Below are 12,874 nucleotides of genomic sequence, written 5' to 3'. Positions count from 1 at the left end.
ACGTTTTCATGCAGAAGATGTGAATTTGTAATATTATGCCTATCCGTTTGGTTAAAAACAAATTTTCATCATTTCTCATTAACAGTAATAATATTTTGTATCTTTTGTACTGTATTTTTAAACTGTGTTCATGCACAGATGGACACTGATTCTTTTTTAAAATCCAATTTAACATCAGTTTTTAAATTAAAATCAAATTATATATATTTTACTTATAATTTGTAAAATTAAATAAATACATTAAGTAAAACTGCATATAACGGATAATTGAAAAAGCAGTTGTTCCAAAATTGATGTCTTATTGCAACTTCAATTAATAGCATGTTTTGTTTTTTAACAATTCAATTGTGATGATTTATTTGAGGTTTCAAATAAATCGCTAGAGAAATCATAAAGTTGTTTGCTTGATAATTTCATAACATTAAACATTTTTGTATGAACTGTCTAACCAACCAACAAAATGACTCATATGCCTCTCAAAATATGATCAAGTCTTTTTACTAAAAAAACACATTTGAGGAGAAATATGTAAAGAACTAGATTATATTTTTTATGATCTCGAATAAAGTACTTTATCATACAGGTAAACAATATTAAAGAGAATTATTTTTGCAAAATAAATAAAAGCTTCACAAATGGCATTCCTTGTTGCTACAATACCAATTATGAATTCAATAGAATAAGACAATGAGACGGTTGAATGTTATTGTTTAGACATAAAATAACACTAATACAAAGCATTCACAGTACAGTACTATTAACATTGTTTTAAGAATCTTCTTAGGACTACATGTAATACAATGCCTTCATGCATTCACAAGAATGTCAACATAAACAATCTTTAAGGCCCATCCAATGCTTTTGTATGCTTTTTTTGAAACCTTCCAACCAGTAATTATTCAACATTTGTAAAATAATTAATTTAACTATTTTTCATTGATATTGATATATTGGAATTTAAGTGTATTACAGGCAAAGCATTTACACTACACCGAAAAGTGATAAAAGACTGTTGTTAAAACTCAAATTATGGAATGGTATCAATCAGAAATTATATGAACCTTTAAAGAGCAACAGTAACATTAATGTTTAAGACAAACAACACAATCACAGTTTAAGATATATTAAGATGTTGGCCCTGACACAAAGCAACATAATAAGAAGAAATTTCAAAAAACATAAGCTGCTGTGGAAACCTGTTTTTACACAAACTGGAAGCAATAGGAGTGTCAATACTACAAAACTATTGTGAGAGAATGTTTTTTTCTTCATGCATGGCAATTGTTGGTAAAATAGTTATCTGATATTAAACACTTACTAACTCATTTAACACTCTGTCAAAAATGTTCAGGTAAGTGTTTGTTTTCCATTCAAGCACAGGAAAACTTACAAACCTGGGTGCACTAAACATGGGATCAAATTTGTTTGGCTACATGTTTCATATACACACAAAAGTAAGTATAAATATAAATATGTTGGAAGCTAGAACACTTTTGCTACATTATTTACTTAATGATATGTAAGATATCATCAAAACGAATACATGTATCCTAATTTCAGGTAAACAAGAGGGCCAAGATGGCCTTAGTTCGCTCACATGAGAGGAGTCGGTTCATTCAACCTTTACCAAATGTCGAACATGACCTAGATATTGTCCAGACAAACATCCTGGTCATGTTTCATCATTATTTCATCTGCGAGTCATGATCAATGTACCTATGAAGTTTCATGATCCTAGGCGTAAGCATTCTTGAGTTATCATCCGGAAACCATATTTCTAAGTTGAGTCACCGTGACCTTGACAGCCATTGTGTGAATACGTTTTTTGGCACTGTGACCTTGACCTTTGACCTAGTGACCTGATAATCAATAGGAGTCATCTGCGAGTCATGATCAATATACCTATGAAGTTTCATGAACCTAGGCATAAGCGTTCTTGAGTTATCATCCAGAAACCATTTTACTATTTCAGGTCACCGTGACCTTGACCTAGTGACCTGAACATCAATAGGGGTCATCTGCGAGTCATGACCATTGTACATATAAAGTTTCATGATCCTAGGCATAAGCATTCTTGAGTTATCATCCAGAAACCATTTTAGTATTTCATGTCATCGTGACCTTTACCTTTGACCTAGTGACCTGAAAATCAATAGGGGTCATCTTCGAGTCACGATCAATGTACCTATAAAGGTTTCATGATCCTAGGAATAAGCGTTCTTGAGTTATTATCTGGAAACCATTTTACTATTTCGGGTCACCGTGACCTTGACCTTTGACCTAGTGACCTGAAAATCGATAGGAGACATCTACGAGTCATGATCAATGTACCTTTGAAGTTTCATGATCCTAGGCCTAAGCGTTCTTGAGTTATCATCCGGAAACCATTTTACTATTTCGGGTCATCGTGACCATGACCTTTGACCTAGTGACCTGAAAATCAATAAGGGTCATCTATGAGTTATGATCAATGTACCTATGAAGTTTCATGATCCTAGGCCTAAGCGTTCTTGAGTTATCATCCGGAAACCATTTTACTATTTCGGGTCATCGTGACCTTGACCTTTGACCTAGTGACCTGAAAATCAATAGGGGTTATCTGCGAGTCATGATCAATTTATCTATGAAGTTTCATGATCCTAGGCATAAACGTTCTTGAGTTATCATCCGTAAACCATTTTACTGCTTTGGGTCACCGTGACCTTGACCTTTGACCTTGTGAGCTGAAAATCGATAGGGGTCATCTACTAGTCATGATCAATGTATCTTTGAAGTTTTATGATCCTAGGCATAAGTGTTCTTGAGTTATCATCCGGAAACCATTTTACTATTTCGGGTCATCGTGACCTTGACCTTTGACCTAGTGACCTGAAAATCAATGGGAGTCATCTGCGAGTTATGATCAATGTACCTTTGAAGTTTCATGATCCTTGGCATAAGCGCTCTTGAGTTATCATCCGGAAACCATCTGGTGGACGGACGGACCGACATGAGCAAACAATATACCCCCTCTTCTTCGAAAGAAGGGGGGGGGGCATAATGAGAAAACTGCCCCCCTCCCAACAGCCATGTTATTCAACTGACCGGAACCATTTTTGAACTCAACTCTCGTATCAAGGAAACACATATTCTGAGCAAGTTTCATGAAATTTGGGCAAAAAATGTGACTTCTACTGTGTTCACATGTTTTCACTATATACAAATAGAGAAAAATGCCCCGCCCACTGGCGGCCATGTTTTTTATCCGAACCCAACCATTTTCAAACTCGTCCGAGATATCAATTAAACCAATGTTTTGACCAACTTTCATGATGATTGAGCAAACATTGTGCCTTCTAGAGTGTTTACAAGGTTTCTCTTAAGCCAAAGAGGGAAAACTGCCACTATATACTTAAGAGAAAAATGCCCCGCCCACTGGCAGTCATGTTTTTCACCGATCTCGACCATTTTCAAACTCGTCCGAGATATCAATTGAACCAATGTTTTGACCAACTTTCATGATGATTGGGCAAAAATGGTGACTTCTAGAGTGTTTACAAGGTTTCTCTATACAGTCCAGAGAATCATGCCACGAAAAGCACTCATTCAGGCTGGTCAGTTCTAACCATATTTACAGTAACAGATAATGGCAAGATACCAATTATTGTGTGCTGCGGTCAGCTTCCCAGCATGATTAGAGTAATTTAGGGGCCATAAAAGTTGATAAAAAGTTGGCTGGTATGCCCAAACTTCACTTTTGAGGTACCTTATGCGTTTTTAGTATTAAACAGCTACACAGTGTTATATTCACTACTCGTGGAAGCACATGCAAAAATTGTTGGAAATCGAGATTTTATACCTTTTGCATAATAAACATTGCGAGGCAATTGTTTGAATTTTTTCAACAACAATCATTTCTACGGACATCTGAAAACTACGAGGATTGCTTAGATAAGGTATAAAATACATCCGACATTGTATCAGGAAGGATGGCCGAGATGTCTTAGTGGTAGACATTTTACTCCAGAACTCCAGGGGTTAGTGGTTCAAGCCCTGCTGAGGGTTATCTTTTTTTTCTTTTTTTAATGTTATTCTTGATTATTTTCGGGAGCTTTTTATATACGATGCTTACATTTATCAATATAAAGCATTGAATGACAAACTTCCAAACCTGCCAAAGTCTGTGAAAAGGCCCCTTTTACAATAAATAATTATTGTAAGTTATGAGAGAAAAAATTATTAATGTAACATAGTCTTGTATGTTCAACAGTATGCAATGAAAGAAAGTAGACTCTAATTTTAAATCAAGATAAGTGAATTGAAACATTTGAAATTATAACCATTACAGATCCACTTTTATTTTTCTCAGTTGTCTATGCGAATATTCAAATAATTTTTGTTTTGTATACCTCAACAAAATAACAAAAATGTGTATTAGATGAAAGGTAGCATAATTTATGCCATCATATATTTTTGCCAAGCATTGTTTGCTCATACATTAGCAAACATAGTTTAACCTAATCAAGTACGTCCTTTAGGAGCTGTCTGATCAGAGTATACTTATTTTTGGAAAAGTCGTTCAAGGCGTCATAAGGACTAAAGATGCTTAGTACTATAACTCTGTAATAGTGTAATGTGTAGGTTGTTTACTTGGCCTGGAAATTATCTCTTAAATAGAATATACGTGGTCTTTATCAATATTATTCAGGACTCATTTAAAGCAATACATGATTATACCTTTTCATAGGTATAAGAAAGGATTAATGTTTAGTAGAACCTGAGAAACTATTAAAGAGCCATTCAATGAGCTTTCCGTTGTACACAAAGTGTTGTATCTTTTGGAGAGTCTAGAACAGATTTAAGCTAAAGCTTAAGTTATAAATGATTGAGGACAATTTTAACTCTGCTTGTTTGTACATTTTATTGTACTCGTAGTGTTTAGAAATTTTTCAACATGTCACTTAACTTTATATTTTAAAATTGAATAGATATAAGATTTTATGTTTAAAATCTCGTGCATACAACATCGAAGGATGCACTGTGTCGATAATGAGCATTTTTGTCAGTTCCTTGTCAAAAATGTAGTTAACTGCCAGAGATTAGTGTTATGTCAGTGTTAACTTCGAATAAATATCTTAAAATGTGACCTTTTAGCATGATTAGCAAAACAATGCACACTGTGAGCTTAATTACTGCATTGATCTGTGAATAAACTTGTGTGACATTTTTGTCTGGATATTGTGTTATGTTTTTATTGCAAACAATACATTTTGAAATTAATAATGAAGCAAAATGCCTCAAATGTCATAACTCCAGTACATATTGTTCATACATGTACCCATTTTTTATGAATATGAATTCTAAATTTTGAAATATTCCATGCATTTTAAATATCTTGAAATTTTATATTTTACTGTATTTTAATTAACTTATCAGTCTAAACATATATCGTGAAAACATGCAAAACTGTTTAAGGTTTTTATTACAAGAAGAATTATTAGAATACATGGTTAAACAGTACTTGGAAGCAACTTGAAACCACACCGGTCCTGTGCAGTTGTATGGCAGTTTTATGGCCCCTAATTACCCTACCATGCTGAGAGACTGACCACAGCCCACATGTGGCCCATCAGCGGTAACTGTAAATATGCTTCAGCCAAGCCAGCCTGAATGAGCACTTTTCGTGGCATGATTCTCTGGACTGTATAGCCAAATAAGGAAAACTGACCCGCTCACTGGCGGCCATGTTTTTTAACTGATCGGAACCACTTTTAAACTCAACCAAGATATCATTAAGACAAATATTTTGACAAAGTTACATGAAGATTGGGCATGAAATGTGACTTCTACAGTGTTTACAAGGTTTTTCTTTATTTGACCTCGTGACCTAGTTTTTGACCCAGCACAACACAGTTTCGAACTCGGCCGAGATTTCATTGGGACAAAGCTTCTGATCAAGTTTCATGAAGATGGGACAAGAAATGTGGCCTCTAGAGTGTTTACGAGCAAATGTTAACGGACGGACGGACGGACGGACATACGACGGACAAAGACCGGACACAAAAGCTCACCTGAGCAATCAGGTGAGCTAAAAAGCAAAGTAGCAGTAAAATGAATTTTTAAAAACTTTCCGGTTTGACAAACCCAATAAAAGTAGGATGCATCATACTGGTCAAGACCTTGCCTTTAACAGCAGTTTCTTATTCAGCGTCCTCATTTTCTTCAGGCATTGGTAAACCTCTTCTTAGCCTCAATGCTGTGTTTAATACATGCTCATTGAAAGTCACTTGTTTGCCTTTCAGGTCCAGAACACTGCGGCTTTCATCCTAATACTCTCATCTACTTTCCTGCCATCAATCTTAACGAAAGGTCTTACTTCCCGCAGGACTTTTGCAGTCATAAGTAGATCATCATTTTCGGAAGGTTTTTTATGCACTGATGTCCTGTCTATATAAACAATCTAATTTATTAACTATTTCTTTAATTACAGGAGCTGCGGCGGTCACTTTGACGATAGCCTGCTCAGTTTTGTTTGATCCAAGTCCACGTATGAAGTCTTTTATTTCCTTAACTTGATTTTCCTTCTCCATATCTGCTGCTTTATTTTTTGCTTGTCTACCCTTCAAATTTACAAATGAAGAAGTCCGCACTTGCATTCCAAGTTTTAGAGGCATAATGATTTCTGTTTTTAGTACATAGTCAATGCATTCAGACATGGGTGAATGATTGAAGAAGAAAGGCGTTGCTAGTTTCAAGATATTGTTCAGTCGAAAGATATCACCCTCACGAATAGTATCTTTTAAGTTAAGTAGCACACAATAGTGCTGCAGAAAATTTAGTACATAATTCTGGAACTCATCTGCCTTCACCAAAGACCCCTCTAATGCGGTTTCCCCAACCATTATTTTCACACATGATTGATTCTGAACCATTTTTAATGGCTCATTTATCTTCAAAAGCTGACCCCTGTGTATAACGTTGATGGTTAGGTTCTCATTTTCAACAAGCACTTCCGTGCGATGACCCGAAACTAATACAGGCACTTTACTCTGGCTTTCCACCTACAATTTCATTGGCACAAATTAGTGGCATTTTGAAACTCACATTAAACAATATTGTTAAATAATTTGATGAATAATAAAACTTTATTTTTATCTATGATATCAAAGCTACAAATAACTTTTTCCCATGCCTTTCAATGTTTAAAAACCTGAACGATTTGTTTATGAATTCCAGGAACATGAGCAACATTGCTTTCAAAGAGCATTTCATTTTAAATGTTCAATAATTATTTGTTGGAAAAGAACAATACAAATATTATCAATATGCTACAATAAAAAAACTGTTTACAATTTGGTTAACTTACTTCATCAAAACTTAATGGAGCACAAAGCAGTTTCATTAGTCCGTCCATTGCTTTCTTGAATTCCTGAAGCCGTTTTGGAAGATGGCTGCGGCTAATATTGCCCTCTGGAATGTTACGTGTTGGTGTGCTGTCAAATGACTCCATACCAAAGTATTCCACAGCTGCCTCTTGTATAAAAGCCTTTCCAACAAGAAGCACAAAGTCCTCGTGTGCCTAAGAAAACATTTCAGAGATGATTAGACAAAAAAGCATTAACAATGTTAATTCTAAGTAATGTTAATAAATAATTTTATTATATACCTGTTGAACGCTTTTAACAAAATACAGGTTGTATCAATCGTTGAAATAAAAAATCCCGTATTACGCTACTCGCTGTTTCCAATTCCGTATTACCATACTACTATTTTTAGAAGCCGGACTACTTTTTTTGACCCTTTTAATGACGTCACAGTATGCGCACCGAATATAGGAAACCCCCTTTGTTAAATCTTCGACCCATTTAATGACGTCACACTACGCGTAGCGAAAATAGGAAAGCCCCCTGTGTAGTATTATTAGATACGTCGTCTGCAGTTTGACCAGAGAGTAAATATGGCCGAATTTTCGACCATGGACATAGCGGAATGGTCATCGATCGGTTTATTTGACTTAATTGACGATAGTTTTTTTGAAAATGAACTATTTGAAACGGCTGTTCATAATTCTGGAGAGAATGAAAATGTCAGTAGCACTAAAAATACTGAAACAAGTGCAGTGTCCACTCTTTTAGAAGCAGGTGTTCCGCTGCCCAATGAAAGTAAGTCTGATCTGCATCAAAATATAGATTTCACAAGTTCACAAGACCAAAGAAATCAAATGAAACAGATGAATTTAAATAGTCATGCTCAAGGTGAAACACGTAAACAACCAACATTTGTACATGTAACAGAAGATGAAAAGACAAATTTTGTTCAAAGTATGAAAAATGTGAACACTAACCGCAAAACTGAATTATGTATGCGCCATTTCCAACGCTGGCTATCAGAACCACCACGCAATGAAACAAGATCTGTCTGTGACATCATCACTGAACTTGACAACTACATAGGTTCATTCCTCCTGTCCATCCGTAAAGCCGACGGGTCCATGTATGAGCCTGACACACTCACAAGCTACCATCGATGCATTGACCGGTTTGTAAAAGAAATCCATATTGATACACCAAAAACATAGTAGAATAAAGTGCTCAGTGTATAAACAATCAACATTGAATCGAAATAGTATTTCAGTGATGATCATGCAATGTTGTTGTAGTACTGTATTACTCACTGCTGTAGAGATAGTTTTAACCTATATATTTAAGCTTGAGTCCATCGAAAGCCTAAGGCTTATATAAACACTCTCGAGTCCATTTTCTGGGCTTAGAACCATTACTATGTGTCTTTGTGAGAGATCTTAAGAACGCTTGCACGATGGTGATCGAACCCTTCACCTCCCAGTGGCTAGACGGACACCCTATCCATAAAACATTAAAACATGTCGACCTTGCTGTTGAGTTAATTTACTACATCCAACATAAAGTGATTAAATTAAAATATTTAAACAGCATGAAATGTTATAGCTGTGTAATTATGCTTTATAGTTGTTATGTTAACCTGATTGGTTATTACACACATCTATGAAAATAAAATTTAATTAAGTGGCAAATAAATGTATAAAAGTTATTAACCAAAACAATATGTAAATTGAATATAAACCGCACAATGATATTAACGGTTTAAGAAAAAATAATATCTCGAACAAAATGTAAATAATGCTCATAATTTTCAAATCATATCCAGTTTAAAAAAAATCAAATAATTCTGTACATGGGTCAAGTTTAAAAAATAAAAGAAATTGTTTAAATGTGATTTTTTCCAGATATTTAAGGGAAAATAAATATTCCCACAGCATTTTGGATGACAGAGAGTTTGAAACTTCTCGAAAGGTTTTGGCTTCCAAAAGAAAGGAACTGAAGCAAAAAGGAAAAGGAAACAGGCCCCATGCTGCTGAAGCCATTACCTCTGAATGGCTTGTGCTATTTCGCATCACACTCGAGGCTCCGCCTCTCGTGTGAAACGTCATCACACAAGCCACTCGACTGAATACAAACTCTTGGAACAATTGACTAGCGTAATATTGTGTTACCTTAAAACGAATTTTAACATTGCCATTCACATTTGTCCTTTGAATGTGTGTTTTAAGGTTATACAGGGTCCCAACGTCTCGACCAGATGACTTTTAAAAAAACTTCAAGACGGTTTTCTACAATTATTATGTTACATATTAATTAGTACGTTCATACATAGACAAAAAATTATACTTCTGAAGAAAATGACAATTTTTTGGAATTTTAACAGAGGAACAACTTTAATATTTTTATATTTTTTTTCTTTATAACAGCTAAGAAAACTGGCATTTTCATAAGGCATAAAGTAAACAATATAGATAATTGTCCAATAATTGTAAACAATTATTAAGTTCTGAACACAAAAAACGTTGATTTTAAAAATAAGTATTCATGAATTGAATTTGATTATTGGAAATTAATACCCTTAATATAGTTAGGATAGTAAGGATAATAGTAAGGATTTTTAATCACATATGTTAAAAACATCAATGGCCTTTACTAGCCTTGCTGTTCCCATTCCTCTTCTTATTATGATATGTATACTCACGTGGAGAAAATCCATCTGCCTATGAAACATCTCAACCACAACAGGGCATGGGTTTTCAAATCGTTCTTCCTTGGTATGTGCACGAAGTTGCAAGCTCTTTGCCCCATCCAGTCGCACTCTTGTTAGCTGGTCACCACCCACTAGAACCATAAGGCTAGCCAGGTCATCCGCAAATTATTTTTTTTTACAAAAATGCGCATTTAATATATTACTCATCTTCACATGAAGTTTATTAAATGATTGAAGACTGTGTTTGAGATACTATGGTAAACAATCTGTAAAACACTAATGTCCTCCCTCAAATATGAATGATGGCACTCCTCTAGATTTATAAATAAACCATCAATATATGCATAAAGACATTACAGTGTTTAATCTCCTTGTAGTGTTTTATCTTAGTTGTAAGTCTGCTATGAGTTTAATTATATGGGTGTTCAGGGTATTCAAATCGACTTTTTACCTTAAGTGTCATATCATATTCTTTTTGTGACCTTGAACATTGAAGTGTTGACCTTACATTTGATAGGCTTATACAAAGAAGCCAGCATACCAATATGAATGGTTGTAGTTCAAAGTGTTATATCTCATGCGGAAATTAACAGTCTACAAACCGATGGAAGTACAGCGTCAAAGCAATATACCTCCACTATTATTGTGATTAGTAACTTCAGGCATAATAAAGGACATTTTGAGTCCCCTATTGCCCCTTTCGTATTTTCAAATTGTAACTGATCTTGTTCTATTTAAGTATTATTTAGTTAATTTGTGAACAACTTATGAAAGTATAACACACTGAATAAGTGTGTATAGACTTAAAACTACAAGTAATATTTAAACTATTAAAGATGCAAGCATACTTATATCTACCAGCCTTTGTAAACCATTCTTGAAGATATTTCTCATATCCATCCATGATTTGCACACAGTCTTCATATTTACTTTCATTCTTCAACATAACAGGCAATCCAAATGAAGTTGTTTTCTTTGACATTATCTCCTAAAAAAAACATGCACTTGTTTTCCAACACAGAACATTATTCTGTAAAGACAATATCGTGAACTTGGATTACTGGCAAGACCCCAATCTTGGAAAAAAAAACGTTTATATACACAATTCATTTTTTTGCGATTTTCCCTGTTGTATTTTTGATGTTCACCAATTTATTTAAAAAAAACATGTACAAATAATGCATCTTTTGAATTGACCTTACCGTCAATACATTGACCTTACCACAAAACTGAATATATGAATGGATTAAAGAAAGCATAAACAATGAAACCATGGTCGATTGGTCATGCATGCATTAAACAAATTAAAAAACAAAATGAAAATAATCACAGATACAAATCTTTAGCAAGTGCCCATTATACTTACAAGCATAGGCATGGTATTACATATATAACATATATACATTTAAACAAATCCACATAATGATGTCCATTCTAATTTGGATGTCTTCTTAACGTTTAAAAGCATGCAATTTATGTTTTTTCAATTTTGCTATAGACCTAGGGAATGATCATATATGCAAACGGTAGAATTAAGGTTTCATTTTAATTGAAAAGTAAAATTGCAGAATACCTTCAGAAGGAAATCTGTGTGTTTTGGTACAACTAATTCCATCCATTTGAAATCTGGGTGTTCTATCAGTTGCCTGGCTATCAAGATTTTTATGTTCTCTATAAACATGTTGATATCTGGTTGGAATTTGTCCACACATATTTCAGTATTCCTAGTCTCCTTAAGATAGCTCACGAGATAGTCATTCTCATTGAAATCGTTTTCAGTAATTCTGTATGGGGTAAAATCACTTGCAAATAAGTGATAATCCCTTGACTTATTCTGCATTTTTATATCATTAGTTTGAACAAAAATGTCCACATTGTCTCCATTCAACTTTCCGTCCTTTCCATCGTGGATTGTTTTTATCAAACTTTTTTTTACATGTCTCAGAACATTCAGCAACAATATTTGCTTTGCTTTGAGCTGATGTTGTTATATGCAATTTGTTCAACCTGCTCAGGAGCTTAAAAAGAACATTACATGTATTTGGACCATACTGCATTAATATTCAATATTATACGTATAAGATAGACACAAATAAAGACAATACATATTATGCACATTTTCACACACATATGTATAATATCTTCTACAAATAGCATACTGACAGATTCATCAAGAAACAAGAGCTGTCTCAAGACATTACTTCCCATGGGCTATATTGTTTTCTGTAAAGTAACCTAATATTAAGCCCATACAGACATACTTGAAGTTGAATATCTGTAGAATTCATATTGTAGATATAGGAGTTGTTTCACACAAACAAGAGTACTGGTACAAAAAGGAGCATTATTCTGCTTAAATACAGATAAGAAGTATGAGCCTTGGACTGTGACCTCAAGTGATGATTCCAAATTCATTAATAAAGTTTCAATTCAATATCTGTAGTAGCAACAGAGATACAGTCAAAACCTGATAACTCGAGCTTGCTTGACTCAAATTTAAGGTAGGCTAAAAGTCTCCTCGAAGTACCAATTTTTTCTTGCTATATATATATTTTTTTAATTTCTTTTGTTTGGCTCGAATTTAAGAGGGTCTAATTATTGGATGGCTCGAACTGTTTTCTCTGTCGCGGTGACAATTTTCAGACTTTCTTTTGTTCTTTTATACTTGTTTTATACAAAACGTAATCTAAATTTTATCTAACACACACAACTTTTCCAGACTTAAATAAGAACAAAAAGGGGAATCATCCTGCAAAAAAGCTGGCCACTGTTATACATTCTCGGCAGTGTATTCTCATAAAGACACTGAATACATGTGTCAGGT

General features: G+C 34.2%; 1 protein-coding gene across 1 annotated transcript; it reads right to left on the bottom strand.

Annotated features, from left to right (window-relative positions):
• Positions 1-325: 325 nt before the first annotated feature.
• LOC127869710 (uncharacterized) lies at positions 326-12,027 on the bottom strand. Its single transcript, XM_052412365.1, has 6 exons — positions 11,624-12,027; positions 10,909-11,038; positions 10,042-10,181; positions 9,170-9,601; positions 7,346-7,558; positions 326-7,040 (listed from the first exon to the last, which is right to left on the bottom strand). Exons 1-6 carry the CDS (start codon positions 11,888-11,890, stop codon positions 6,408-6,410), a joined length of 1,815 nt encoding a protein of 604 aa, XP_052268325.1. The 5' UTR covers positions 11,891-12,027; the 3' UTR covers positions 326-6,407.
• Between the last annotated feature and the right edge of the window lie 847 nt (positions 12,028-12,874).

This window comes from Dreissena polymorpha, chromosome 2 (genome assembly GCF_020536995.1).
Source record: "Dreissena polymorpha isolate Duluth1 chromosome 2, UMN_Dpol_1.0, whole genome shotgun sequence".
NCBI lineage: Eukaryota > Metazoa > Mollusca > Bivalvia > Myida > Dreissenidae > Dreissena > Dreissena polymorpha.
This window is presented reverse-complemented; position numbering and strand designations above follow the sequence as displayed.

Coding starts and splice junctions, on each gene's coding strand:
- LOC127869710 (XM_052412365.1), bottom strand. CDS start 11,890: ATGCAGAATAAGTCAAGGGATTATCACTTATTTGCAAGTGATTTTACC. Junction 7,559..9,169: donor CAGAATTATTTGATTTTTTT/TAAACTGGATAT, acceptor ATGTTTTCTTAG/GCACACGAGGACTTTGTGCT. Junction 7,041..7,345: donor CTCCATTAAGTTTTGATGAA/GTAAGTTAACCA, acceptor ATGAAATTGTAG/GTGGAAAGCCAGAGTAAAGT.